The sequence below is a fragment of the Kogia breviceps genome, chromosome 12 (genome assembly GCF_026419965.1).
Source record: "Kogia breviceps isolate mKogBre1 chromosome 12, mKogBre1 haplotype 1, whole genome shotgun sequence".
Classification (NCBI taxonomy): domain Eukaryota; kingdom Metazoa; phylum Chordata; class Mammalia; order Artiodactyla; family Physeteridae; genus Kogia; species Kogia breviceps.
The window spans coordinates 10,632,200-10,659,164 of record NC_081321.1 but is presented as its reverse complement, the minus strand read 5'-3'; the positions used below and the strand labels follow the sequence as shown (position 1 = coordinate 10,659,164).

General features: G+C 39.5%; 1 protein-coding gene across 3 annotated transcripts in view; it reads left to right on the top strand.

Annotated features, from left to right (window-relative positions):
• GUCY2C (guanylate cyclase 2C) overlaps window positions 1–26,965 on the top strand; it is a 106,211-nt gene that overhangs the window by 9,552 nt on the left and 69,694 nt on the right. For all 3 annotated transcript variants that reach the window (XM_067010603.1, XM_067010604.1, XM_067010606.1), the window contains exons 2-3: window positions 12,499–12,670; window positions 25,858–25,970. In XM_067010603.1, coding sequence (XP_066866704.1) covers window positions 12,640–12,670; window positions 25,858–25,970 — 144 coding nt within the window. In that variant the 5' untranslated portion in view covers window positions 12,499–12,639. The remainder of the gene's footprint in view (window positions 1–12,498; window positions 12,671–25,857; window positions 25,971–26,965) is intronic.

Here is a 26,965-nt window from a genome sequence, read left to right as displayed (position 1 = left end):
ATGTAAAAATATGTAAAGAACTCACAAAATTCAACTGTAAAAGAATAGACAATCATGGGCAAAAGACGTAAACATACATATCACCAAAGGAGATATGCAAATGAAAAATATGCACATGAAAATATGTTCAACATCAATACCTATTAGGGAGATGGAAATTAAAAGTACAATGAGCTATCACTCTACACCAGTTGGAATGGCTAACATTAAAAATAGTGACCACACTAATGTTCTCTGCTCATGAGAATGTAGAGAAACTGGATCACTGATAGATTGCTGGTGGGAATTTAATGGTACAGCACTCTACAAAACAGCTTGGCAGTTTCTTACAAAACTAAATATGCAGCTACCATGCTGCCCAGCAATTGTACTCACTGGCATTTATCCCAGAGAAATGAACATTTATATCCACAGAAAAATCTTTACATGATTGTTCACAGAAGATTTATTTGTAACAGTCCAAAACTGGAACAACCCAGATGTCTTTAAATGAATGAACAGCTAAACAAACTATAGTACATCTATACCATGGAATACTATTCAGCAATAAACAAGAATAAACAAAGTACACAACAACCTGAGGAATTTCCATATTATACTGAGTGAAAAAAAGCCAATCCCCGAAGGTTATATATTATGTATTTCCATTTATATAACATTTTTGAAAGAAGTATATAGAGAACATATCAGTCAGTGGTTGCTAGAGGTTCTCATGGGGAGGGCAGGAGGGAAATGGGTATGGCTATGAAAGAACAACTTGAGAGATTCTTCACTCTATCAGTGTCAATATCCTGGTTGTGGTATAGTACCATAGTTTTGCAAGATGTTACCATTAGATAAACTGGGTAAAGGATCCATGGGATCTCTCTTATTTCTTAGAATTGCATGTAAGTCTTCAATTACCTCAAAATAAAAAGTCTAGTTTTAAAAAATAAAATAAAGTAAGAACATTTTTTAAATGTTTCTGATTAGTAATACCCCTAAGACAACTGATGAAAGCAAGTGCAAAATAATCCCTGGGTTATCACGTTTAACATATAAGCCCCCCAAAAGTTACAGAGATAAATTTCCCCCCAAAATGAGATATCAATAGAAAACACTACCACACACAAACAACTACATAAACAAGTGTCAGAAGAAACAATGGCAGAATCAGGCCACAGAGTTTGCAGATATTGGATTTAGCAGTTACAGAGCATGCAATAAGTGAATTTATTATGTTAAAAAAAGGAGATTTGAAACCATTATTAAAAAGATAAACTTCCAAAACGTACTTAGTAGATTAGAAAACAGGTAAAACTCATTTAGAAATTAAAGATACAGCTCCTAAATTTAAACTCTTAATGGGCAGGTTAAGCATCTTCTTTGGCATAGCTGAAAAAAAAGTTGGAGAGCTGGGAGATAAATCTGAAGAAATTATCCAGAATGCAGAACAGATAGGGAAAAATAAAACACTATGAGAGGTATAAAGAAACATAGAAGGTAAAGTGAGAAGGTACATCTCTGTCTAATAGAATTTTCAAAAGGCAAGAAGAGAAAGAATGAGAATGAGGCAGTATTTGAAGAGCTAGTAGTTGGCACTATCCAGAAGTGATCACAGAAACCAATCCTCATAATCAGGAATATCAATAAATCCCAAATAGAAAAATAAAAATAAATATCAACATAGAAACTTTTTGGTAGAACTGTAGAAGCCAGAAGACAAGAAGACTTGAAAAACCTCTAGAAAGAAAAGACAAAGGATTCATGATTAGATGGATGACTTCTTAACAGGAACAATGGAAGCCAGAAGACTGCAGAATATATCTACAAAGTACTGTCACCCTAAAATTGTATAGCTGTTGAAAAATGTCTTTAAACTTATAAAACAATTCTTAATTTAACTCCTAATAAGAGTAATGTAATTAGAAATCTGAAATATCTTTTCTCACCTATTAAGTAACCCAAAGTCTAAAAGTTTAACAACACATTCTCTCTGAGGGGCTGTTAAGAACCAGGTAATCTCACATATTTTAGGTGGGAGTGCCTCACATGAAAGGCCAAAGTGGGTAAATCTAGCAATATACACAAAAACTATAGCTTGCCTTTACTCTTTGACCCAAATATCTCCCTTCTGGGAATCTATTTCTCAGATACAATTATACAGCTATAAAATAATGTATACAAATTACCCATTTGAGCAATATTTATAGCCAAGGATTGGGAAAAATTCATGTTCAAAAAAATGAGACTGCCTAAATAAACAGTAAAAAATCTACATGATGAAATATTATGCAGTTATTTAAAAAATAAGAATGAAGATTTCTATGTACAGGTATGAGCATAGTTCTAAGATTTTTGTCATTAAATGATGTCAGTAGACAAAAAAAAAGGTTAAAAAAGAATATATATTCATCTATGCTTTTAAAAAGCTGGAATGATTAAAGCAAAATTAAAAATTGTTACCTATATAAGGTTGGTGGAACAGAATAGAGGGGACAACGATTAGAATTAAATTGTGTAGATCATTTTTATATTTGATTGTTTCTAACTGATTTGTAGGTGTCTTAAGGTAATCTGCACATGTTAACCCTTCGGCAATTATTCATGCTACAATTATTTTCACTTTTTTATAGTGCACTTGATGCATAGAAGTTCTTAATTCTAGTGTAGGAGAAAGAAACTAGCTTTCCCATTGTGATTTTCACTTTTTTGTGTTGTTTTTAAAAATCTCACCCTCCCTAAATATTCAAGAACAGATTATTTCAACCTTACATTCCATACAAACTCTTCCAAAGAATAAAAAAAAGAAACAATACTCCTCAACTCATGTTATGATATTGACACCAAAACCTGGCAAAGGCAGTACTTTCTCATATTGTAAAGATAAATTACAGACCAATATCACTCAAAACATAGATGCAAAAATCCAAATGAAATAATAGCAAACCAAATCTAGCAATGTACAAATAAGAAATAAATATATATCATAACCAAATTGGGTTTATTTCAGGATTCAACTATTCCAGGAATAGTTCAATATGATAAATATAATATTTTTCATGAGGAAATTAATGATATAATTTCCTCATGAAAAAATAAAAGTAGAAGAAAACATTTGATCATCTCAATAGATAAAGACAATACAACTAAAATATCATTTATGATTAGAAACTTGGGAACCTAGAAATAGAAGGAAATGTCATTAACATGATAAAAGAATCTAAAAAATAAAATAAAAACTAAATTCCTACAGTGAATTTCATACTTAATGGTGAAATGTTAAAAATCATTATCTTTAAAATAGGAAATATAACAAGATATGTACTACTAGGTGAAAACAGTAAGTAAGAAAGGAGAGAAAATAAGTGTATAAAAAGTATCTTACCAACCCATCTAGGCAAAGTAAGATGCACAGTCTTCTGAGATCTATTAAGAACAATACAATAAAAAGAGAAAAAAATCATTTAGTAAATTATGTGCTTTCATATATAAAAAACTCATCTACAAACTATTAGTATGTAATAAAAGAACTTAGCAAGGTTGCCAATGAGATCAATACAAAAAAATTTAAATTTCTATCCATAAACAATAAGATTTTTAAAATACAATTTACTTGCAATAACAACAAACATATATGTATAGTAGTTATGAATAATTCTAATAGTGTATACTTATGTTGAAAATAGTAAAACTTCATTTAGATGCATCAATAAAGATGTAAGTAAAGGGACCGAGCATGTTCCTGAATAAGAAGACTCAGTATACTAAAGATGTCTAATACCCCAGATTGACCATGTTCATAGATATTAACCTTTACATACACTATGCTCTAAAAATACTGTGGAAGAAATTACTTTTTTTAGAAGAAGAATATTTTAAGTGGCTTTCTAACTTCATCTATATCCTAAAATATTTTGCATTCCATCCAAGTGTAATAATGGGAAGGGGAAAATAAAAGAATACAAGCTCTATATTGGTGTGGAGAGAATATTAAAGCTGATTATAAACTACGAAAAGTGTCAGGAGTTAATAGTCATTGGGAGATTAATATTGAAAACTATTATAAACCACCTTATAATGCTTTGTGCTTTTCAAATTACTGCAATATTTACTTTTTCTTTTAATTCCTCAAGGTCTTTTAAAATATTTATTAAATTTTGACTGCACAATTCTAGGAGATGGAGATACAGAAATGAATAAGACAGCTCAATTCCTTGAATTCCTACACCTTAAGTTCTAATGGGGGAGGCAAATTAATTAATTAATAAGATAATATCAAATGATGATAACTTTTATAAAGAAAGTAAAGGAGAGTAACATAATAGAGAATGACTAGGGGAGCGAGGTGTCTTTTAAACTGGTTAATCACAGGAAGTGTCTTTAGGAGGTGCCATTTGAGCTGAAATCTGATAACAATAAAGATAGCAGTGACAGAGAGTTCCCAGCAGAGGGAACAGTTGATGCAGATGTCCTTAAGTGAGTGGAACTTATTAGCAAGGCAGAGCAGGATAGGTGAGGAGACATGCAACTTGGCAAGACAATTACCATGTAAAACAGTGGTTCTCAAAGTATGGTCCGTAGACTCCTTGGGTAAAGGCACTTTAAAGGGTCGCAAGACACTTAAAGGGGTCACAGAGTCGAACTGTTTTTAAAAGAATACTAACATTTTATTTGCCTTTTTCTCTTTGTTGACATTAGTGTTAATAGTTCAGAAGCAATGGTGGGTAAAACTACTATAACCTCAGCATATCAAGGTAGTGATACCCAAACTATACTAGTATTCATTATATTCTTCATCCATCACATATCATTTGTATGATTGAGTTGCAAGCTGAACTAGACACCTTTTTATGGAAACCATTTTTACTTGAAAGACAAATGATGCTTATTCAGATTTGAATGTTTGCAGACATTTTCACAAAGAGTAAGCCAAGTGAGACTGTCACTTCAAGGAACACAACTGACAGTATTTGTTACCGATGATAAAAAGTCATGCATACAAGTAAAAATTAAAATTTTGGAAAACTTGTATCTGCTACCATGAGCTTGACATCTTCTTGATACTTGACTTTTCTAATGAGACCAACAGTGATACGACAAATGCGATATTTTGATATTGTATCATGCAGTGTGTTAAAATTTGAAAGATCTGCAGAACTCAATGGAACAGTATTTTCTAAATTAACTGATTCATGATGTTAAAAATCATGCATGTGTGAAAGATTCAATCAAAGTGCATGATAGCTGAATAGATTTTAATATATCAGGGTATGAAATTTCCTTGATATACTTCCAGATCTCAAATTTCAACTATCCTTTGAGAAACTATCACTTGTCAAGTTTGGGTATAAAATCAAAGGATATCTGAAAAGGTTATGAAAATACCTCCCCCCCTCCCTTTTTCAGCTTCATATCTATGTGAGGCCAGATTTTCTTCATATACTTCAACCAAAACAACAAATTAAAACAGATTGAATGCAGAAGTAAATATAAGAATCCAGCTGTCTTTTATTAAAGAGACATCAAGGAGATCTGCAAAAATGCAAAACAAAATCACTCTATACATCAGCTTTTATTTTAAGAAAATACAGATTTTTTCATAAAAATATATTTTTATTGAAGTATAATTGATTTACAATATTGTATTATTTCAGTTGTACAGCAAAGTAATTCAATTATATATATCATTTTTCAAATTCTTTTCACTATAAGTTATTACAAGATACTGAATATAGTCCCCTGTGCTGTACAGTAAATTCTTGCTTATCTATTGCATATGTAGTAGTTTGTAATCCCTTATTCCTAATTTATCCCTTCCCCTTTCCCCTTTGGTAACTGTAAGTTTGTTTTCTATATCTGTGTGTCTGTTTCTGTTTTGTATATAGGTTCATTTGTGTTATTTTTAAGATTCCACATATAAGTTATATCATATAATATTTGTTTTTCTCTGTCTGAGTAACTTCACTTAGTATGATATTCTCTAGGTCCATCCATGTTGCTGCAAATGGCAATATTTCATTCTTTTCTATGGCTGAATAATATTCCATCTTCTTAAACCAATCATCTGTTGATGGGCACTTGAGTTGTTTCCATGTCTAGGATATCGCAGACAGTGCTGCTATGAACATTGGAGTGCTTGTATCTTTTTGACTTAGAGTTTTCATCTTTTCCGGACATGTGCCCAGGAGCGGGATTGCTGGATCATATGGTAGCTCTAGTTTTAGTTTTTTTAAGGAACTCCCATACCGTTTTCCATAGTGTCTACACCAACAAAAAAATGTATTTATGTTAACATGTCATGGGTTTAACATTATTATTTAAAATAAATAATCTTTAAAATAAATTTATTTTATTTATTTATTTTTGGCTGGGTTGGGTCTTTGTTGCTGTGCACAGGCTTTCTCTAGTTGCAGCGGGCGGGAGCTACTCTTTGTTGCGGTGCACGGGCTTCTCATTGCGGTGGCTTCTCGTTGCAGAGCACGGGCTCTAGGCGCATGGGCTTCAGTAGTTGTGGCATGCAGGCTCAGCTGTTGTGGCTCGCGGCTCTAGAGCGCAGGCTCAGTAGTTGTGGTGCACAGGTTTAGTTGCTCCGCGGCATGTGGGATCTTCCCACAGGGCTCGAACCCGTGTCCCCTGCATTGGCAGGTGGATTCTTAACCACGATGCCACCAGGGAAGCCCTCTTTTATTTTCAATATAATAAGTATCAGTAGTTAAAACCCCATAAACAAAAGCTCTTAGGGTCCCCAGTAATTTTTAAGAAGGGGTCCTGAGATCCAAAAGTTTAAGAACTGGAGATGTAAATTTATGAATTCAGGTTCTGTTGAGAGACAGTACAATGTTCTGCTTAAGAACACAGACTCTAGAGCTAGATTGCTTAGGTTTGAATCCCAGAACCAACATTCAGCATGTGTATGACCTCAGACAAATTACTTAATCAGTCTTGCCTAAGTTTCCCCATCTGAAAAACAAGAATAATAATGAAACTGATATAGGTTTTTGTGATGATTAAGTTAATTTATATAAATCACTTAGATTATGTTTGGCTCTTGGTAAATACTATACGTGGTCATTATTATTATAATAAATATAACAGCAAGCCACTGAGAGTTTTAGGAAGCAGTAATACATAATCTGATTTAGTAGTTTTTAAAAAAAATCTTGGCTGTTGTGTAGGAAATGGATTTTAAGAGGACAGAAGCCAAAGTAGGGAGACAAGTTAGGAGGCTCTGACAGTGTCTCAGACAAGAGATGATGGTTTGGACTAGGGTAGTAATAATGGAGAGGGAAGGAGTGAAACTTTTTGGGAAATATTGTGAAAGCAGAGCTGATAGGATTTGCATAGCCTATTGGATGTGGAAGATGAAGCAAAGAAAGAAATCAAGGATGACTATTAGGATTTTGATTGAATAGGGTAGATGAGGATTCCATTTCCTGGGGTGGTGAAGACTGGAAGAGAAACATGATACAGAGTGATGCAATCTAGAGTTCTGTTCTAGCCATGCCATGTTTGAGGCTTCTATTCCACATCCCAGTAGAAATATCAAGACAGATATTTGAATCTGGAGTTAGTTCAGGAAGAGTTCAGGGTTCAAGGTGTAAATTTAAGTTCAGTCACCTTCTAGAGATTATATAAAGCCATGGATGAGATTTCTTAGGATGAAAGTGTAGACATTGAAAGATAACAGACTATGCAATCCCCCCCAAAAAATGCCCCTTTGGTATATTGATTATTTTGAGCTGTAGTCACTTGAAAAACAGCAAATACAAGCAGGGACTTTCTCTGAACTCCTTTTATCTACCTAAAGACAGATCCTCAAAAGGAGTTCAGTTGTCATAAATCCCCTCCCTGGGAGTTTCATCAACCAGGGAAGATTGACTCTTGTCACAGGAGAGGAGAATAAAAGTGGACACCGCAGCCAGACTGTGTCACAGACTAACATACTTCCCATCTATTTGTCTAAAGGTCCGTTCATCTTTCCTAAAAATCATTTACTCTCCCCAAGAGGTGTACCTCCCTCCTCCCCTTTCCGTATTAAGATGGTATTTAAGCCTGAATTCTAAGCCATTTTATAAGTTACTAATTTTTCCCTGGGAATCTACCCTGTATACATAAAATATACACGTTTTGTTTTGTATTTGGGGGAGGGAAGATTTGAAAAGATACTTTATTATTTATTTATTTACTTGTTTTTAACTATTCCAACAGGTTTTATTGTATTTTTTCTTCCATTTTTTTTTGAAATATAATTGACATACAGCACTGTATAAGTTTAAGTTGTACAGCTTAATAACGACTTACATAGATCATGAAATTATTATCACAGTAGGTTTAGTGAACATCCATCATCTCATATAGAAACAATGTTAAAGAAATAGAAAAAAATATTTCTCCTTGTGATGAGAACTCTTAGGATTTGTTCTCTAAACAACTGTCATGTATAACATACAGCAGTGTTAATTATGTGTATGGTGTGTACATTACATCCCTGGGACTTATTTATCTTCTAACTGGAGATTTCTACGTTTTGACTGCTCTCATTTAATCCTCCCACACACCCCCACCCTCCAGTAACCACAAATCTGATCTCTTTTCCTATGAGTTTGTTTGTTTGTTTTTGAAATGTAATTGACCTCCAACACTATGTTATTTCCTGTTATACAACATAGTGATTCAATATTTCTGTACATTTCAAAGTGATCACCATGATAAATCTAGCTATGATTTGTCACCATACAAAGATATTACATAGTTATTGGCTATATTCCCCACACAATACATATCATGTCTGTGAATCATGTATTTTGCAACTGGAAATTTGTACCTCTTATCTCCCTCACGTATACATATTAATAACCTTCTGTTTGCTCTTCTCTTGTTAACCTGTCCTTTATTAAAAGCGTCTCAGCTAAGAACTCAGAAGAGTAGAGGGAAAATTATTTCTCTCCCCTGCCCCCAACAGCAAGTACTGGGACAGTTCATTTTTATAATTTTTTTCATAAAAGCTAACTAAACAAAATGCCTTGTGTGGCACAAAATCATATCCTTATAAATTAAACACTTTAAAGGTTTTGCCATTTTCCCTTTACCTGTTTTGCTTTCCTATGTCTATTATCCTTTTATACTCTTTTACACCTTAATGTTCAAATTTTATTTCCCTCCAAAATTTCCTCACTCTGCTTCCATAAACTACTTCTTTGTTATTTAAGTCCGTCTAATTCGTTGCCCTCCAGATGTTTCACCACCTGCCCTCCTCACCAGCTCCCAGCCCCCAGTCTCAATTAATAAGCTCAGAGTGGAGAAGGCTAGGTTTCTGGAATGTGGCAAAACCGATCCAAATTCTGGCTCTACTACTTACCACCCAAGCGGCCTTGGACCCAAATGTTACCAACCAGCGTTCTTGGCCTTCCTTAATCAATAGAAATTGATCACAGGCCAGACAAGAAGTTCAGGCAAGGCTTTACTGAGGCTCCTGCTGCTGCAGCAAGGGGGAGCTAGAAAAAGTAACAGCCCCTTGCTAGCTTGCTTCCCTGAGGGGATGGGGTGAGCTAGTTCCTTATATGGGGTGAGGGTAGAGGTGTGTCCAGGGGTCGGGCTGGAGGGTTGGCTCAGGTGTCAGCCCACCCCTTCGTGCTGTTGAGTTGAGGGGGAGGGCATGCGAAGGGCCTTCCTGAGAAACACCCCTCCCCTCAGGTTCTCTGCTTTAGCTCCTCTCCGAAGTACCTAGGTAACAGTTATCTGATGCACATTTCCTGAGTTGCTTTAGAGATGCTAAAATCCCCACCGAGTGGAAGAAGTTAACTGCTTGATGACCTTGAGCACCCAGGCCTATTGGCGCCTGAGGACTGATAACGTTAACCCTTGTGACCCTGCCCTGTGACCTCACCCTGTCGGCCAGCCAGAGCTTGCATGAGCTTATCACAGCCCTGCGACTCCCCTCCCTCACCTGGCCCCTAAAAATGCCTCCCTGAAACCCACTGGGGAGTTGGTATTTTTAGAGCATTAGCTGCCCCAGAGTCCTCGTCTGGCACCTTACAATACACAGTGCACTTTCCTGCATCACAACCCAGTAGGTTGACTTCATGTGCAGGCGAGCAGACCCAAGTTTGCTTCGGTAGCAAAATCCACACTTCCAGTATCACTGTTATCATTCCTGCTGATTTCAGGTGTGTGTTTCAAACTACCCTTGCGACTTTCTAAATTTATGTCACGAATTCTCACTAGCCTCTACATTCACGTCCTCAATATAATCGTATATTCTTTCCCGACAAGTTGACAGCTTTGTACTTTGTTTTGTTGACTCTTGGCCTCCATTTTTCTGATAAACACCTTAAGTTAAATAGTCTCTCCTTTTATTTCACAGGGATGCTGTGGGTGTCAGCTGTAAATGGGCTTGGTTTCTTTCTCACAGTCTGTTTTACATCCTTACCTATCAGGGACAGTCTATCACTGTCTAAGACCTCTGAGCGTTTTAAAAGCCTATAAAGGTGTTTGAGACCTAAAAGAAAGAAGTCTTGGCTCCAAATATAAAAAAGGTAACTACAAAATCAAAACTGATAGCAAAACTATAAAACTCCTTTCAATTTTTTTACAGAAAAATTTTTTTACAGAAAAATGATACATATCAAATATATTAAATGTGGTCACATCTAATACATTTGATATGATGTGTCTTTGGGCGACCAGTTTCTGCAGTCTTGAAGCATTAATAAGACTTTTCTCGCCTTGATCTTCTTATCCCTTTCCATCTAATCCTATTTCGTCAGCCATTTGTTCCTCCTTCAAATAATTTTGCCAAGTTTTAAGCATTCGACAAATTCGTTTTTCCTAATCTCATACATAAGGTGAAAAGGAATATCTGCCACTCTACATTTCAGAACTTCTTTCTTTCAAATATATCCTGCTGATTCACTGTTAAATATAAAGAAGTATATCTAAATAAATGTAGTTTAAATTGTTGTTCCTGTGGGAGATTCCAAATATTTGTCTTAGGGACAATTTTTTAATCACATCTAGCCACATAATTATTTCTTGAATACAACTGAAATTTCTTTCCATTACTATTCTTTTCTAATAAAGTGAAGTTGTCATATACTTCGCTTTTTCAGTTCAATTAATTTCAATTAAATAAACGTTCAATTAAAGTTAGAGAAGGGCTTCCCTGGCGGCGCAGTGGTTGAGAGTCCGCCTGCCGATTCAGGGGACGTGGGTTCGTGCCCTGGTCCGGGAAGATCCCAGGTGCCGCGGAGCGGCTGGGCCCGTGAGCCGTGGCCGCTGAGCCTGCGTGTCCGGAGCCTGTGCTCCGCGACGGGAGGGGCCACAACAGTGAGAGGCCCGGGTAACGCCAAAAAAAAAAAAAAAAAAAGTTAGAGAAGCTATACCTACTATATACAAAAGTAGCACAAAGGAAGGAGCAATTGATTCTGCCCTTTAGAGAAGGGCATCAAGGAATAACAATAAACTAACTTGGTGCCAGGAACTTTATAATACCATTTTCTGCTTTAATTAAACCAAACTTCCTTGTGCTAGAATCTGCGAAGTTCACGCCACAATAGTAACTTAGTTTTCACTTGCTGGTGCTCCTGTGAATGTATCTAGAAGTTGCTAGGCATGTCTTGAATATTGTCCAATAAGTCTGTTTGTCCCGGGAACTGCTGTGGGCCCACTGAGCCTGAGGGCCTCCAGGGGGTTCTGCCACCTGGTGAATGCAATTTGCTCACACATTGAAGGCCCCCACTGGGTGCTACCACAGCTCCAACAATCCCGACAACCACCATGGAGGACTCTCAAAGTGCCAGAGCAGGCTGCCAATTTTTGATCAAGTGAAGTACGACATAGTACGACATCCCTCGACATCCCTCTTCTTTGTGTGATAGAGCCTGTTAGAGTGGCCCTAGGCAATTATATCTGTGACTTAATATTCTACTGACTTCTTTATCAGGTTGTTCTTCCAGTTTTTTATTCCAGGTCTTTTTCTCTTTTGAACTAAGGTCTGCATGTATGGACTGGATTGGAGACAGGCTTGAATAATATGGCAGCTATTATTTGTCTGTTTCCCAGGGAATGAATCACCTATGGTATGACTCTTCAGTGAATGTTGTTTGGGCAAATCCCATAAATCATCTGGCACACCTGCCCACATCCAAACTCCAACAAGGGTCACAGCTCAGGCTTACTGGCTAGAATAGAAATTAAATTTATCTTACAAATAAAACTAAAGATCAGCAAATGTAGGTAATCTGCTCGAGTTCATATGCTTAACAAACAGCTGAAACATGATTCAAATCCAGCTTCAAGTTTTGTGGGTCTTGGTTTTTTTGTTTAAGAATATCGAACTGCCTCCTGAAACTCAAAGATGCTCTTCTTTACCTCAAGATATACAATTCTGTTCTTTAAACGCTTGCCTTACCTTTCCAACGTTGTAAAGAAACATCAGTAAACAAAACTGATAATTACTCTGTTCGTAAGGAGTTTACTCTTCAGGGGACTGATCACTTTTTTTCCTTCTTTCCCAAGCTATTGTATAACTAGGAGGAAGTAATCCTTCAGCTGCCTTGGCGTGATGGGGAAGAGTAATGTCCAGCTTCTCTACAGGAGAATACAGAGTTCCATTTTCAGGATTGACGTATCAACCCAACCAACCACTCTTGGCAGCCTATGGCCTGTTTCCTTCCGTGTGCTGCTGGAGGTAAGAGAAAACAAACAAAGCTGTTTCCAGAGCATGGAGAACTTTATTGCAGCTGAGATGCATTACTACTGTCTCCAGCACATATTTCCCTGAGTACGTAAAACTAGCCACCTGGACAGAGGAGGTAATCCAAGAGTCACCAGGAAATTGAACAGAATTCTAGCTGCCCCTGCAAGTATATAACAGTCACCTACTCCAGCCTTTCCTGAGCATATGAGAAGACTGTACAAAATGGGCTGGGGAAGGAGGGAGAGGAAGACATCGCTCAGGGTTTAAATAGAGTTTCTTTTGTTGTTTGTTTTATTGGAGTATAATTGCTTTACAATGTTGTGTTAGTTTCTGCTGTGCAACATAGTGAATCAGCGATACGTATACATATATCCCCTCCCTCTTGAGCCTCCCTCCCACGGGGCTCCCATCCCACTCCTCTAGGTCATCACAGAGCACCGAGCTGAGAATGGGGGAGGGGAAGACATGAGGAAACAGGCATAACAAGGAAAAGAAACAAGCCTGTCAGCCTGAATCGCCCAGGCACTGGTGCTAGATTTAGATATGCAGCCCTAGTGTACAATAGTGATTTGGGTGTCAGTTGGGGTCACCCGACCTTGTGATCTAGATAACATGACTTTGACTCTCATCGCATCCTTGTAGAAAGTTCAGAAGCACTTCCCAATATTCCATCAAACCCTGAAGTCTTAAACTACCATGATCATCTCTGACTTTAGACTCCTGCTTCTGGAATCACCTAGCCATCCTACTCCTGTTCTACCCCATGAATCTAGACACAGATATGAGCACCTTTCCATCATTCCCAAAAGTAAGGCAAGTCGTGTCTGGCACAGACTTGACTGAAGGTTTGGGAACCGTTACCCAGTTTTATCAGTTTTAAATTCCCGCTAGAATACAATTATCATGAAGGTAGAAATGTGTTCATTTGTGTAACCCCAATGCTGAGAACGGTTAGAGGGTGCTCAGTAAATATCTGTTGTATGGATGAAGTAAGGCATCTTTTCCTCAAGGAAAAGACGAGCAACCTCTTATTTATTTTATACATCCTGTTCTTAAATGTCTTCAGCCCGTATCCCACTAGGCCTTTCCCACAGACCATTTATTTCTATGTAGCTCCCATCTCTTTCCCTTTATCTCTTTCCATCTCTCCTCCTCATTCCCTTGTTCCTGGATTGACCCTCCTGGGAACTTCACATTTTCCTCATTTTATTATGTAAAGCAATTTATATTTCTCTATGCCTAACTCAGAAGGTTTGCGTAACCAAATCCATTTGAGCGCTCAGCAAAACCGTATAGTCTTTTAGTTACCTGAACCCATCTGGCATTATGTTATCCTATGTGAATAGGACCAGTAAGGATTTCCTTCACAGGAAAAAAACAGTTAAACTAGGAATCATTAAAAATTATATATTTATACCTTAAAAGTTTTATTTTATCCCCAAACATATTCATGTTTGTTTATTCACCCACTGGTTGATGTCAGGCCAAGTAATATTCTTTGAGCATGAGTAGCCAGGTTGGAGCGCTGTATCAGCTTTCTTTCTTTCTTTTTTTATTGAAGTATAGTTGATTTACAATGTTTCAGGTATACAGCAAAGTGATTCAGTTGTGTCTTTTTCAGATTCTTTTCCATTATAGGTTATTACAAGATACTGAATATAGTTTCCTGTGCTCTACAGTAGGTCCGTGTTGTTTATCTCTTTTATATATAGTAGTGTGTATCTGTTAATCCCAAATTCCCAATTTGTCCCTCCCCCCTGTATCAGCTTTCTTTTTTTTTTTTTGGTGTTACGCGGGCCTCTCACCTTTGTGGCCTCTCCTTCTGTGGAGCAACAGGCTCTGGACATGCAAGCTCAGCGGCCATGGCTCACAGGCCCAGCCGCTCTGCAGCATGCAGGATCTTCCCGGACTGGGGCACGAACCTGTGTCCCCTACATCGGCAGGCGGACTCTCAACCACTGCGCCACCAGGGAAGCCCTATCAGCTTTCTTAAGTAAACCACACCCCTAGTGCATCTTGTACTATTCTGGTGTTTGATGTTTTAAGGTAACTGACAAGTTCTCTAAGGACAGAATTTTTTTTAGGTTTCTTTGTTATTCCCTGGTGTTTTATAGCAGTCTCGCCACAGCAGTTTTCTTAGTAATTTGCTTTGTTTAAGATTTCCAACAGTTTTTGTATGTATTTTATCAGATTACATAACATTTAATTAAGGACATAATTTAATAAATATGTTTGGCAAATTTGGGCACAAATGCAAGGGACCCTTGGTAAGCAGATGACTTACTGGAAGGAGGAGAAGTACACACGTCCTCTGGCTGCAGGCATTTAGGGTGTATTTCAGCTAATCTGGTGACTCTATTAAATCATCCGTTCAGAAATACTCTAAGGTACAGCATGATGACTACAGCTAACACTGCTATATGATATATAGGAAAGTTGTTAAGGGAATACATTCTACGAGTTCTTATCAGAAGGAGAATTCTTTTTCCTTTATTCTTTCCTCCTTTCTTTTGTTTTTATTGTATTTATATGGCAAGATGGTTATTAGTTGAACCTATTGTAATCATTTCACAATATATGTAAAGCAAATCATCGTGCTGTATGCCTTAAACTTATACAGTCATGTATGTCAATTATTTCTCAGTAACACTGGAAAAAGAGGAGTACTTTACTGTAGCCATTTTTCCTCAATAAATCCAGATCAGAATCTCTACTTTTGTACTTATTTTAAAAAAATACTTTTACGGTTTTTTTTTGCGGTACGCGGGCCTCTCCCTGCTGTGGCCTCTCCCGTTGTGGAGCACAGGCTCCGGACGCGCAGGCTCAGCGGCCATGGCTCACGGGCCCAGCCGCTCCGCGGCATGTGGGATCTTCCCAGACCAGGGCACGAACCCGTGTCCCCTGCATCGGCAGGCGGACTCTCAACCACTGCGCCACCAGGGAAGCCCCAATACTTTCACGTTTTAATTCTATCAGTTACATTAGTTCGTAAAATCCCTTTTGAAAAACTCACTTTTGCATCTGCACTGAGATAGGGAGAGAGGAATCTTAGGACTGCTGCAGACTGTAGAGATGCCAAGTATTCTGATAGGCCTGAAGGTGAGCAGGGGATCTTAATGAGAAGCATACAAAAGAGACCCAAAGTCTTGCCAGAAACGAAAGAGTGGCACATGCAGGTGACCTGCTCAGCTGCCCCTTCCCATGTGGAGTAATTTCCCTTTTTTTCTCATATCTTTAGGGCTTTTGTGTTCTACTGAAGAGTATATCTCATAAATCTGCCAACTCAGTGTTCCATTATTTGTTTTTGACCCTTGAAACTTTCCCAGCAGAGCCTGCCTCTCTTTAATCATGATCTACATGCTGGTAGTTTTACAACATAAAGAAGACACATAATGTTTGCCTTAAAGGATCCAGAAAGGACTGTTATCTTGTTCCTTCCCTTTAGAAAATCTTCCTGGTTCTATGCTATAACCAAAGCGTTCCCAGAACTGCATCTGCCTTCTGTCTTCACATCTGAATTAAAAGCACCTGACAGTTACAATTTCGTCCATCCCTTGACATGGCTTTTTTTCATATTTGCAATTTGCAGACCAAATCAAAAAACAAAAATGAAAACAGTCTACTCTTTCTCCTACCACAGGAAGTGGAAATAGCAACATATTAACAGACAACGAAGTTTGAGTCCACAGTGGCCACCACATGTGCAACATATAAAATCGTTACCTGTAGCAAAGGTTAATCACCGTTGTGATGGCCGTGTGCCTCTCTGCAGCCTGCTGTTCCATTCTTCCTAACGTCCACTAAAAGTATCCAGGGGCACCCACTCCTGACCACTCTCAGTCACTCATCACCGCGTACCTACCCCCCCATAAAATAACCCCAGTGCCTTCCTTCTGAATCAAAGCTGAATCCTATGAAGTCTAAGCATCTACCGTCCTCCCTCCAGGAGACACTAGAATTGAACCCACCTTATTCCACATCACTCATCCCCCCAAACATGGGTACTTGGTGTCATATCTTCTCTAGCCTTTTTTCATCCCCATGTTGCTACGCCATGCTCAACACATGCCTCAATATCCTGTATCTCTTCATGGACTGTTGCGTACACCTTGTGGCTAGGTTGGGAGAAGGAGGGGTGATGTGTTAGGGATGGGGCACACAGAGTACAAAGGCTCTAGTAACATTTTTTATCTTAGGCTGTAATGTATGTATAGGAGTGTTCATTTTATTCTTCTTCTAATTTGTATATATTCATTGTAGATATGCCTTTACATGTATGATCTACTTCATAATTTAAAAATTAAAAAAAAATACCTCTGGGCTTCCCTGGTGGCGCAGTGATTGAGAGTCCGCCTGCCGATGCAGGAGTCGCGGGTTCGTGCCCCGGTCCGGGAGGATCCCACGTGCCGCGGAGCGGCTGGGCCCGTGAGCCGTGGCCACTGAGCCTGCGCGTCCGGAGCCTGTGCTCCGCAGCGGGAGAGGCCACAACAGTGAGAGGCCCACGTACCGCAAAAAAAAAAACCCAAAAAACCAACCAACCAACAAACAAAAAAATACCTCTGTTCCCTTGAGGCATGTACCATGTAGCCAGGATACTCTCTATCCCATTTCATCAACCACTGTCAGTTACTGAAGTCCTGGATGTTCTCCCTGGTTTATTCCTCCCCAACAAGAGCCTGCTATCAGTCTGGTTGATTTTCATACCCAGGAGGTGACCTGTCCAACAGACTGGACTCTGAGTTCCTGAAACTCCTCTGTTCACAAACATTTTCCTTCCCCCCGTCAGCCACCTTGAACTTTTCAAATCAGTAATTCAGAAAATCCACCCTCTAATGCAAACACTACCCTTCCAACTATTTGTTTCAAATGTCCCCTTTCCACCTGTACTTCTGCCTGCCTACTGTACCGTCATCCCTTCAAGCCTATTCTTTTTTTTTCTTTTTTTTTTTGGCCGTGCCGTGCGACATACAGGGTCTTAGTTCTCCCACCAGGAATTGAACTCACAGGCTGGGCAGTGAAAGAGTCCTAACCACTGGACAACCAGGGAATTCCCTCAAGCTTCTTCTTTATGCCTTTCCCTCACTCCCCTCCTTCATGTACTTCATTCTTATTCAATTTAGATTTTAAAGTCCATCTCTCCACTCTTTAGACTTTGTTCAATTTTTTTTTTTTTTTTTTTTTTTTTATCTATTTGTTCTTTCATTGCACCTACCTGGAAAAACCATACCTGAGTAAGTCCAACTGTTCACTTTCTTGTACCTGCTCTTGGGCAGCTAAACATTGCTAGAGAAAATCATAAAGCTGGGCTGAGTAGGGCCAGTTTTCAGTCACTCATCTCCTAATCTCACCACTGACAAACAACCTTAGGATGCATCTCTTATCAGTCCCTTCTCTCACTCATCACAGTAACTTTTCAAGTCCCTCCCTTCTCAAGCCTCTGACTAGCCCAGCTCTCCTTTCATTCTCAGCCGATGACTCACCTCCTTCAGAAAATAAATTTGAACAATCATACATAAACGATCTCATCTTCCAGCCCACAAGTCTAGAAATATACGTGTATGTACGAAACCGAGCAGAGCCCCGCAGGGCCTTCGTGATTGCAGGCGCTTCCATGTTCCCCCACTCCCACCTTTAGAAAAAAAACAACCTTATTTTCCCTGGCCTGTTTCAGAAAACAGACTCAAGCAATTAATCATTTAAGGAGGGGCAAAAGGGGGAACTAAGAAAAGGCAGTAAAGCAAGGGAGGTGATAACAACTTAAGCAATAAGTAAAATTGAAGGATTGGGTCATAAAGTCCTAGTTCTCCTTGAGAAAAACAGATAACAGTGTCTGACACACATTCTTAAGTTATTTCTTAAGGAAACCAGACCCCCAACCAGGTGGAAACTGCTAACCCTGAACACATAGACCGTAGACTGGTTGGAGCTGGAAAATTGATGATCAAGATCACTGAAACACCACCCTGTCACCTTACCATCTGCCAATCCGGGAAAGTGTCCATGAGCTGATCACACACCCTGCGACCCTCACCCCAGCACTGTCTTTGAATACATTTCTCTGAAAACCATCAGGGAGTTTGGGTCTCTGAGGATTAGCTGCTCATTCTCCTTGTTGGGTGCCCTGCAGTAAACACTGTGCTTTCCTTCACCACAACCCAGTAGATTGGCTTTGCTGCGTATCTATGTGGGTGGATCCAAGTCCTGTTCAGGAACACACACGGTCATGCTGCAACACGTTCTTCCTTTTATAAGGAAGAGTTGTTCTTTCTGCCATGTTTGGAATCCCATTGCCTCTCATTTTCTTGGAGCCATCAGCATTTACGCCTCCTCTCTCACATTTGCCACCTCTCCCTCTCCACCAGCTCCTTATCAACATTTAAATAACTAACTTTCACCCTTAAAAATCCTCTCATAACCCTATCCCCACTTCTGGTTATCACTCTGGTTTCTCTTCTCTGCTTCTGGTAAAAGAAGCATAATTTCTGGTTGTTTTCAATCACTGAGTGGATTTCTAGAACCAGCCTATTTCTCAGGTTTTGGTCTACTATAAAATGAGGAGAATCACGAATACTGTCCCATTCAATGTTACTAATCCCTTCTATTACTGTCTGGTTTATTGAGTACCCAGAATGCATTTCTCCTTTTACCTGGGATGAACAGTAGAATCGGCAAGGCTAAGTCAAGGGAGTGTTACACCAGGCAATTCCTGTCCTGTCCCAGGAGGTCTGGAGGCAGCCTTTCCGTGATCGCTCACAAGATCTCTTTCACGTCATGATCTGACGAAGTCCATTCTCCTTGTAGGCCCTGCGGTGGGGGATGCAGCTCCCAGTGTAGAGGTGTGATCAGCTGGGACATGATAGGTCACTAGAGGGCCACTCAAGTTAACCTGAAGAGTGGCAACAGCCCAGCTTTTATTTAAAAATTTTTGTAGCACAACACCGTAAATCAATTATACTCCAATAAAATAAAATAAAAATTTTGGCGGCCGACCACCATGATTGATTGAATTTATCATTTCATATATTGTATTTGGTCAGTTTTAAACTGTAAATAGAGTTACTTCTGGGGAAAATTTGTAGGGCTACTTTCTCTCACTGTCTTCTTTTGCTCTTTGATGTTCTGGTAATGATTTGCTTTCAAGTTTTTTCTCTTTATCTTTTTTGCATCTACTATAGTTTTTTCTTTGTGGTTAGCTTAAGGCATGCATAAAATACCTTGTAGTTGTAGCCATCTATTTTAGGTTGATAACACCTTAACTTCAATTGCATACAAGAACTTTGTACTTTTACTCTCCTGTCCCCACACTTTCTATATTGTGTGCCTAGTAACAAATTTTTATCATTTAACTTTTATATTAAGCTTAAACATAACTTAGGTACCACCATTACAATATTACTTTACTCTGCATTTTTAAATATATTTACCTTTGCCATGAGATTTATACTTTCATATGCTTTTGCATTGCTGTTTAGTATGTTTTCATTTCAGTTTGAAGAACTCCTTAAGCATTTCTGTAAGGCAGGTCTAGTGGTGATGAGCTATCTTAGTTTTTGCCTATCTGGGAAAGACTCTATCTCTTCTCCATTTTTAGAGGATAATTTTGCCAGGTATAATATTCTTGGTTGGCAGGGTTTTTTCTTTCAGGTACTTTGAATATATCATTGCACTGTTTCCTTGCCTACAAGATTTGGGCTGAGAAATCCACTGATAGTCTTATAGGGGTTCCATTTCATGTTTTTAGTCACTTTTCTCTTGCTGCTTTCAAAATCCTAGAGCTTAGTCAACAGTTTTCCCACCCACCCAGCTGAGTGTAAAACGAGTCACTCTCGACTCCTCCCTCTCTCTAATGCCCCCAAGTCCAATGAAACATCTTCTTATCATTTTACCTTTTAGATGTCTCTTGAACCCACTTCCACTGCCACTGCCCTCATCTGGCCCCCTTCACTTCTCACCTAAACCACAGAAGCAGCCTCTTAATTTGCTCCATGACCCCACTCCTGCCTCTCTCTAGGTCATTTCTTCCATGGCGGCCTAAGTGCTCTTTACAAAATTTATCTGATCATGTCCCTTTCTTGACTCTTAGGGTAAAGTTCCAAATTCCTAATGGCTCACAGGAAACCCCCTGGCCTACACTTGCCTACTCCTCTGGAATCCTTTACTGCACTGGACTAGCTTTCTTCACTTCAGCCATACTATATCTCTTTCAGTTCCTCAAATATCCATGCCCCCTCCCACTTCTGAGCCTTTGCACAAGCTCTGTCCCAGCCTCACATGCTCTCCCTCACTTTCCATTCAGCTAACTCCTATTCATCCTCCAGGGCTCAGCTCAAAGGATACTTTCTCAGGGACGCGTCCTTGACTTTCCAGAATAGGTTAGGTTAATCTGCCATGTGCTCCCACAGCACTCTGCACTGTTTTTCATTGTTGGGTTTAGTTATTCATAATTATTTATTTAATGTTTGTCTTCCCCACCAGAAGACATGTGTTCCATGAAGACATTAATGTATCCATGTCATTCATGGCTGTATGCCCATTTCGCTTCCAATGCCCCGTCAGGTCTCAATAATAGTTGCTGACTGGGTGAGTGAAACACAGATCTTCCTAGTTAAGGATTCAGTTTCAATGTGAAGGATTCAGTTTCAATGTGCAACTCTAACCTAAAATCTAATAATCTATCATATTTGTGCTTGCCTTAAACACTTTGACCTTTATTTTCCATTTTACAAAGCGTTTTTGGTACATACAATACTGCCCTCTTCCTCTTTTCCCTCTTCTCAGTGATGTGTCACCAGTGATGTTTTTTTTATTGGGTGAGGCGCAGGTAATCTCCCTGTTTATAACTCTGACCTTTCTGTGAGCAAACACACAAAGTGAACTTTGGTTTATCTCCTACTGTAATGTAGCTTCTAATTGCCGACAGGGAGGCTGTATTCTGTGGTCCACGTGACCAGTGGGGTGACCAGAAAGGAGCGTGGGGAAGAGTAGACCAAGGAACCCAGTGACAGGCTGTTCAACTGGAGTGCCTGCTTCCCTGAAAGCCCAGAGTAAAGCAAGGAGTATGGTGCTGAGGTGAGGGAGGTCATGAAGACGCCACTGTTGGCCTTGGCCTTGTGGTCACTGCTCCTCCGACCAGGGCTTTTGTTCTGGACCTCCCACGTGAGTCAGAACTGCCACAATGGCAGCTACGAGATCAGTGTCCTGATGATGAACAACTCGGCCTTCCCAGAGTCCCGGGTTAACTTGAAAGAGGTGGTGAATGCGGGACTGGAAATAGTGAGACAGCGTCTGCTTGAAGCTGGTAAGAAGATGGTAACAGAATTCTCCTCCCTGTTACCACCTCTGGGGTCAAAGGGTTGCTAAGCCAAGACCTGTGTTCTTTGCCTGATCACCCAACCTTCTCTAAGGGCCTGGCCCACAGGCCTTTTCTATTTCAAGGCAATAGATCCTCAGAGAGAAGGATTTGAGCCCTACCTCAATGAGTTCACTCATGATCTACTCTGCCTTTGGGATGGCCCCGCCCCAGGTGTTCACAGCAGTGAAATGTCCCAGCTAAAACTGGATTTAACGTAACTGGATTTAAGTAGATAAAGCTACTCAGCATCAGGAAGGCATTATGTTTCCTTCTGTAGCTTCTCAGTGGCAAGATTTGGTCTGTATCTAAGATTTCACAGGGTTACCAGTCAAGAAGATGAATTAAGTAGAGATCTAGGCGCTAAATCTTTCACTGGGATTTTTAATTCGTCTATTCACTCTTTACATCTCTGGTGGCTGTTATTATAAGATACAGTCAATATGATAAATTTGCAATCAAATTCAGTGTTGAAGTTCTTTGTTGTATCTCTTTTTGGGCGGAATAAGAAAATTATTTTATTTTACTTTTTAAAATGTTTTATTGAAGTATAGTTGATTTACAATGTTGTGTTAATTTCTGGTGTACAGCAAAGTCATTCAGTTATGTATGTGTGTGTGTGTGTGTGTGTGTGTGTATTCTTTTCCATTATGGTTTATCACAGGATGTTGAATATAGTTCCCTGTGTTCTACAATAGGACCTTGTTGTTTATCCATCCTATATATGCTAGTTTGCATGTATCTCTTAATTATTAAAATAAGCTATAGCAGTAGATAAAACATGTAGAATAAAGGGGAAAAAGTCACCCCTGATAATTTCCAGCCACCTGGATATTTCCAGTATCTTTTCGTATGCCTCTGAGTTTCTTGTTTTTAAGAACATAGTTGGGGTCACTATGGCACAGAAACAATTTTCTGTCCTTCTTATTTCATTTCACATTCTTCTACAAGTGGCTTTCCTAGAGCTGCATAATCTCATAGCACCATGTGAATGAATGACCAATACCCCTTAGACCAGATATCCTCCCAAATCATCTAGTAATTCCCTATGGTAGGACATTCCATTGTTTTTAATTTCTCACGATTATTTAAAAACTACTACAATAAACATTTTTATGTACATAGTTTTTTCCCATGCTTTGAGGTGAGATTGCCATAAGTGTAACTACTGAGTCAATGAGTATTTCATACATGTTAATGGTTATTTATGGTTCTAAGGAAAGGATGTCTTAATTTTCTCTGTTTAAAATCTGTGGTAATAATAGCAATAAGTATCAATAGATCATATATCATATATGTGTAATAACTGTCTTCTGTGCAATATACATTTCTTCAGTCCTTTCTGAGACTGGATTCAGATATAAATGGATGGATCTGATCTAGCGCGAGGTCGTTTAATAAAATCCCCTTATTTACCTGGGCAGTGTGGTATAGTGGAAAGAACATTTGATTCGAAGTCTGAGGACCTGAATTGGAGTCCCTGCCAATCTCATGTGAGCTATTTCCCTTGGTCTCCCTGAACTTGGTGTTCTTGTTTTTTGAGTACGTGTCAAGTACTAAGTTAGATATATAATCTCTTTACTCGCCACAGCTCTGTACGATCAACACTGCTGACACTGTCTCACAGCAGAGGTTTAACAATTTTGCTGTAGTCATACAAGTTGTCTGTTTGAAATGAGAGTCAAACCCCCATCTGTCAGATTCCACAGAGTGAATCATGTCACCACTGTAAGATCTTTACCCACCCATTGCTCATGAAAAGAAGGTAGTGGAACTCTGTGGTTAGAAGCAGAGATTTGGAATCGGACAGACCTTGGTTCATATTCCAGCCTTTTATCCAACCATTTATCACCAGTGACCCCGCGCAAGTTACTTACATTTTCTGAGCCTCAGTTCCCTCACCTGTAAAATCACAATAAATAGTAGTTTCTTTCTGTGCGTGTGGTGTGAATTAAATGAGGAGATTCACATAAAGTACGTAATTCACTGACTAATAATAGTAAGAACTCGATAAATGGCAGCTGTTTTATTGTTGCCGCTCTTACTGTTGTGCTTGTGAAGGACGCTGATATTGTGTTTGTTGCTGTGGTGTCGGAACACATTACCAGGCATATAAAATAAACAGCGTGGTGCATTGTTAAGATGCTGATCTCTGAACTCATATCACCTGAATCAGCATTTCTGCTCCATCGTGTACTGAGTGACATTGAGTGAGTTAATGATTCTCTCTACGTTCGCTCATGTCATTTGTAAAATGGAGTCAATAATGGTGAGGTTTTTAAATGGACTCAATAAGAGGAGACTTGAAAGGGGTGTGTGTGAAAGAATAAACATTGATGCCCAGATTTCTACATTTGATGATGCATTTTGTCGGACAGATGTTCAGGCATAGTAAACTCAAGAAGTGCAGCTTGTGAGGGAATGATAGATTTATGGTCTAAACGTACTAAGCATTGTTATTTGGGAAAAAGCTTAAGACATTATACTTAAGGGCTAATTTGAAGAAAAGAAAGAGTTCAAATGTGGGTGATGTCCAAATGGAAGAGAGCAATATTTTTCCCTAGTACTTAGGAAAGCTTTGTGGGTTTTTGAAGAATACATAGGACTTGGTGGAAAACATGAAAGAAAGATTCCTTCAACCTTAGGAAATCAGCTTCCCAAGGATGTCTGTGCCATGGCTAAATGTACCTGGTCTATGCCCTCCACGTGCTCTCATGTGCTAAGGGGGGTCCATTTCCTAGACTCCAGCATCTGTATCCAGATTCCCTTTGGTCCAGTCCCATCCACAAAGCCCTAGATTTGAGAGAGAGCATTCTGAGATCACCCTGTATTCCATTATGTTGCACTCACCTTCCCAGGACTGAGATCTCGTGGTGTTCTGTGGGGGAGTGCAAGCAAGAGATGAAGGCAGCACTTGGAGGAAACTGCTTGTATCTCCCCACATCTGATCTGAAGTCACCCCATTATGTCAGAAGTGAAGCCTGATTTGAAGTCGTCCCATCTCATTGTCTAAAATGTGTTCAGTATTTTCTTGAGAAATCACTTGGGATTTGGGGAGATAAAAGTGAGCAAAAACACTTCCTATCACCATAATGACGAGAGACGGCAGCAGCTTACTACAGTATGTTCTCTGCAGAAGTGGTTCTGAAACTTCCCATCTCAGGGCCTTTTGATACTCTTAAAAATAATCATGGGTTCTAAAGAGTTTTGTTTATGTTACATTTATCAGTGTTTATTATATGGGAAATTAAAACTGAAAAATGTTCAAAATAGTTTCTTACTGAGGCAGTTAACGTAACAGTTGTAAGAATTTGTTAACATAAATAAAATTTCATATTAAAGACTATATATTTCTCAAACCAAAAACTAGAAGTAGGTGGGAAAAGTGGCACAAATTCACATTTTAGCAAATCTTTAATATCAGGCTTAATAGGAAATGGTTGGATTCTCATATCTGCTTCTGCAATTAAAATGTTGCCATACTACATATTATGTAGCCTCTGGAAAACTTCACTATATGCTTGTGAATGTCTTAAAATAATAGAATAGTTTTGACCTCATGGACCTCCTGAAAGAGTCTCAAGGTGCCTCAGGGGTCTATGGCACACACTTTGAGAACCACTGTTCTATAGCGTATTGGTTCTAGAATCAGACTGCCCTATGTTCAAAACCCAGCTCCACTACCTGCCAGCTGGTAACCCTAAGCAAGTTCATTTAACTCTCTAGATCTCCTTTTTCTAGAAAGGTAGGAAAAAAAAGTCTCATGGCTGGTATAAACTTCCTGAGAAATAACACTAGTCTTCTCTTTCCCCTCACTTCTGGATAATAGGCCTAAATGTGACCGTGAATGCCACCTTTTTCTCTTCGGAAGGTATGATTTATAAGTCCAGTGACTGCCGGAGTAGCACCTGTGAAGGCCTCGAACTACTCAGGATGATTTCAGTGAGTACCTGCCTTTGCAGAGTCAGCTCACACCCTCCTGGGGCAGGAGGGCCACAGTGTGAGCTTGGACACTGGCCCACCAGGATCTCTCACATCGTCTCCAGCTATGCAGCTGAGTGATTTGGGGACCGCGTGCTCCGACTGTATCCCCGTCTATTTCCCAAGTGACAGGCGCCCTCCAGGAATCCAGGAAAGCGGGGAGAACCTTAGCTATGTTCTGTCTGTACACGTTCAGTTGTATGGAGGGGAATTATTTTGTTTTCAGCTGTTTTTAGAACTTTTAAAAAATTTAAATGTTGGTATTAACTGGTTTGCCTTCGTGTCCCTCAAGAAAAATCTGAGGTGCCCCATGAAAAAGTATACTCTGAAGCCTTACACCAGACACCTGTTACAAGTCATCACCATAATACATGGTCGCAGGTTTATTGCTTAAGGGCTGAATCTGAAACCTAACTTTAAACTAGTAACTGTAATGTCAATCCGTAGAAATGGGAAGAGAGAGATTCTTGCCTAGTTCCTCCTGCCAACTCCATCCCCAACCAGAGCTTTCTGGAACTGAAGAGTAGTCCAAGCTCTCTAGAGGCAGGTAGGGTGTGAGATGTCCCTTTGCTACAGAGACCTAAGGGAAGGCCGTCCAGGAAGCTGAGCAGTGGGTACAGATCCATGGCTCTGAAGTTCTGATCAGTAACATCACATCGACCAGATTGTCAGGAAGTGGTCATTCTTTTTTTTTTTTTTGCGGTACGCGGGCCTCTCACTGTTGTGGCCTCTCCCGCTGTGGAGCACAGGCTCCGGACGCGCAGGCTCAGCGGCCATGGCTCACGGGCCCAGCCGCTCCGCGGCATGTGGGATCTTCCCGGACCGGGGCACGAACCCGCGTCCCCTGCGTCGGCAGGCGGACTCTCAACCACTGCGCCACCAGGGAAGCCCAGGAAGCGGTCATTCTTGATCATGGGAGGGCGAGGAGCGAGCGAGCCGGGTTTAATAAGCAGCTG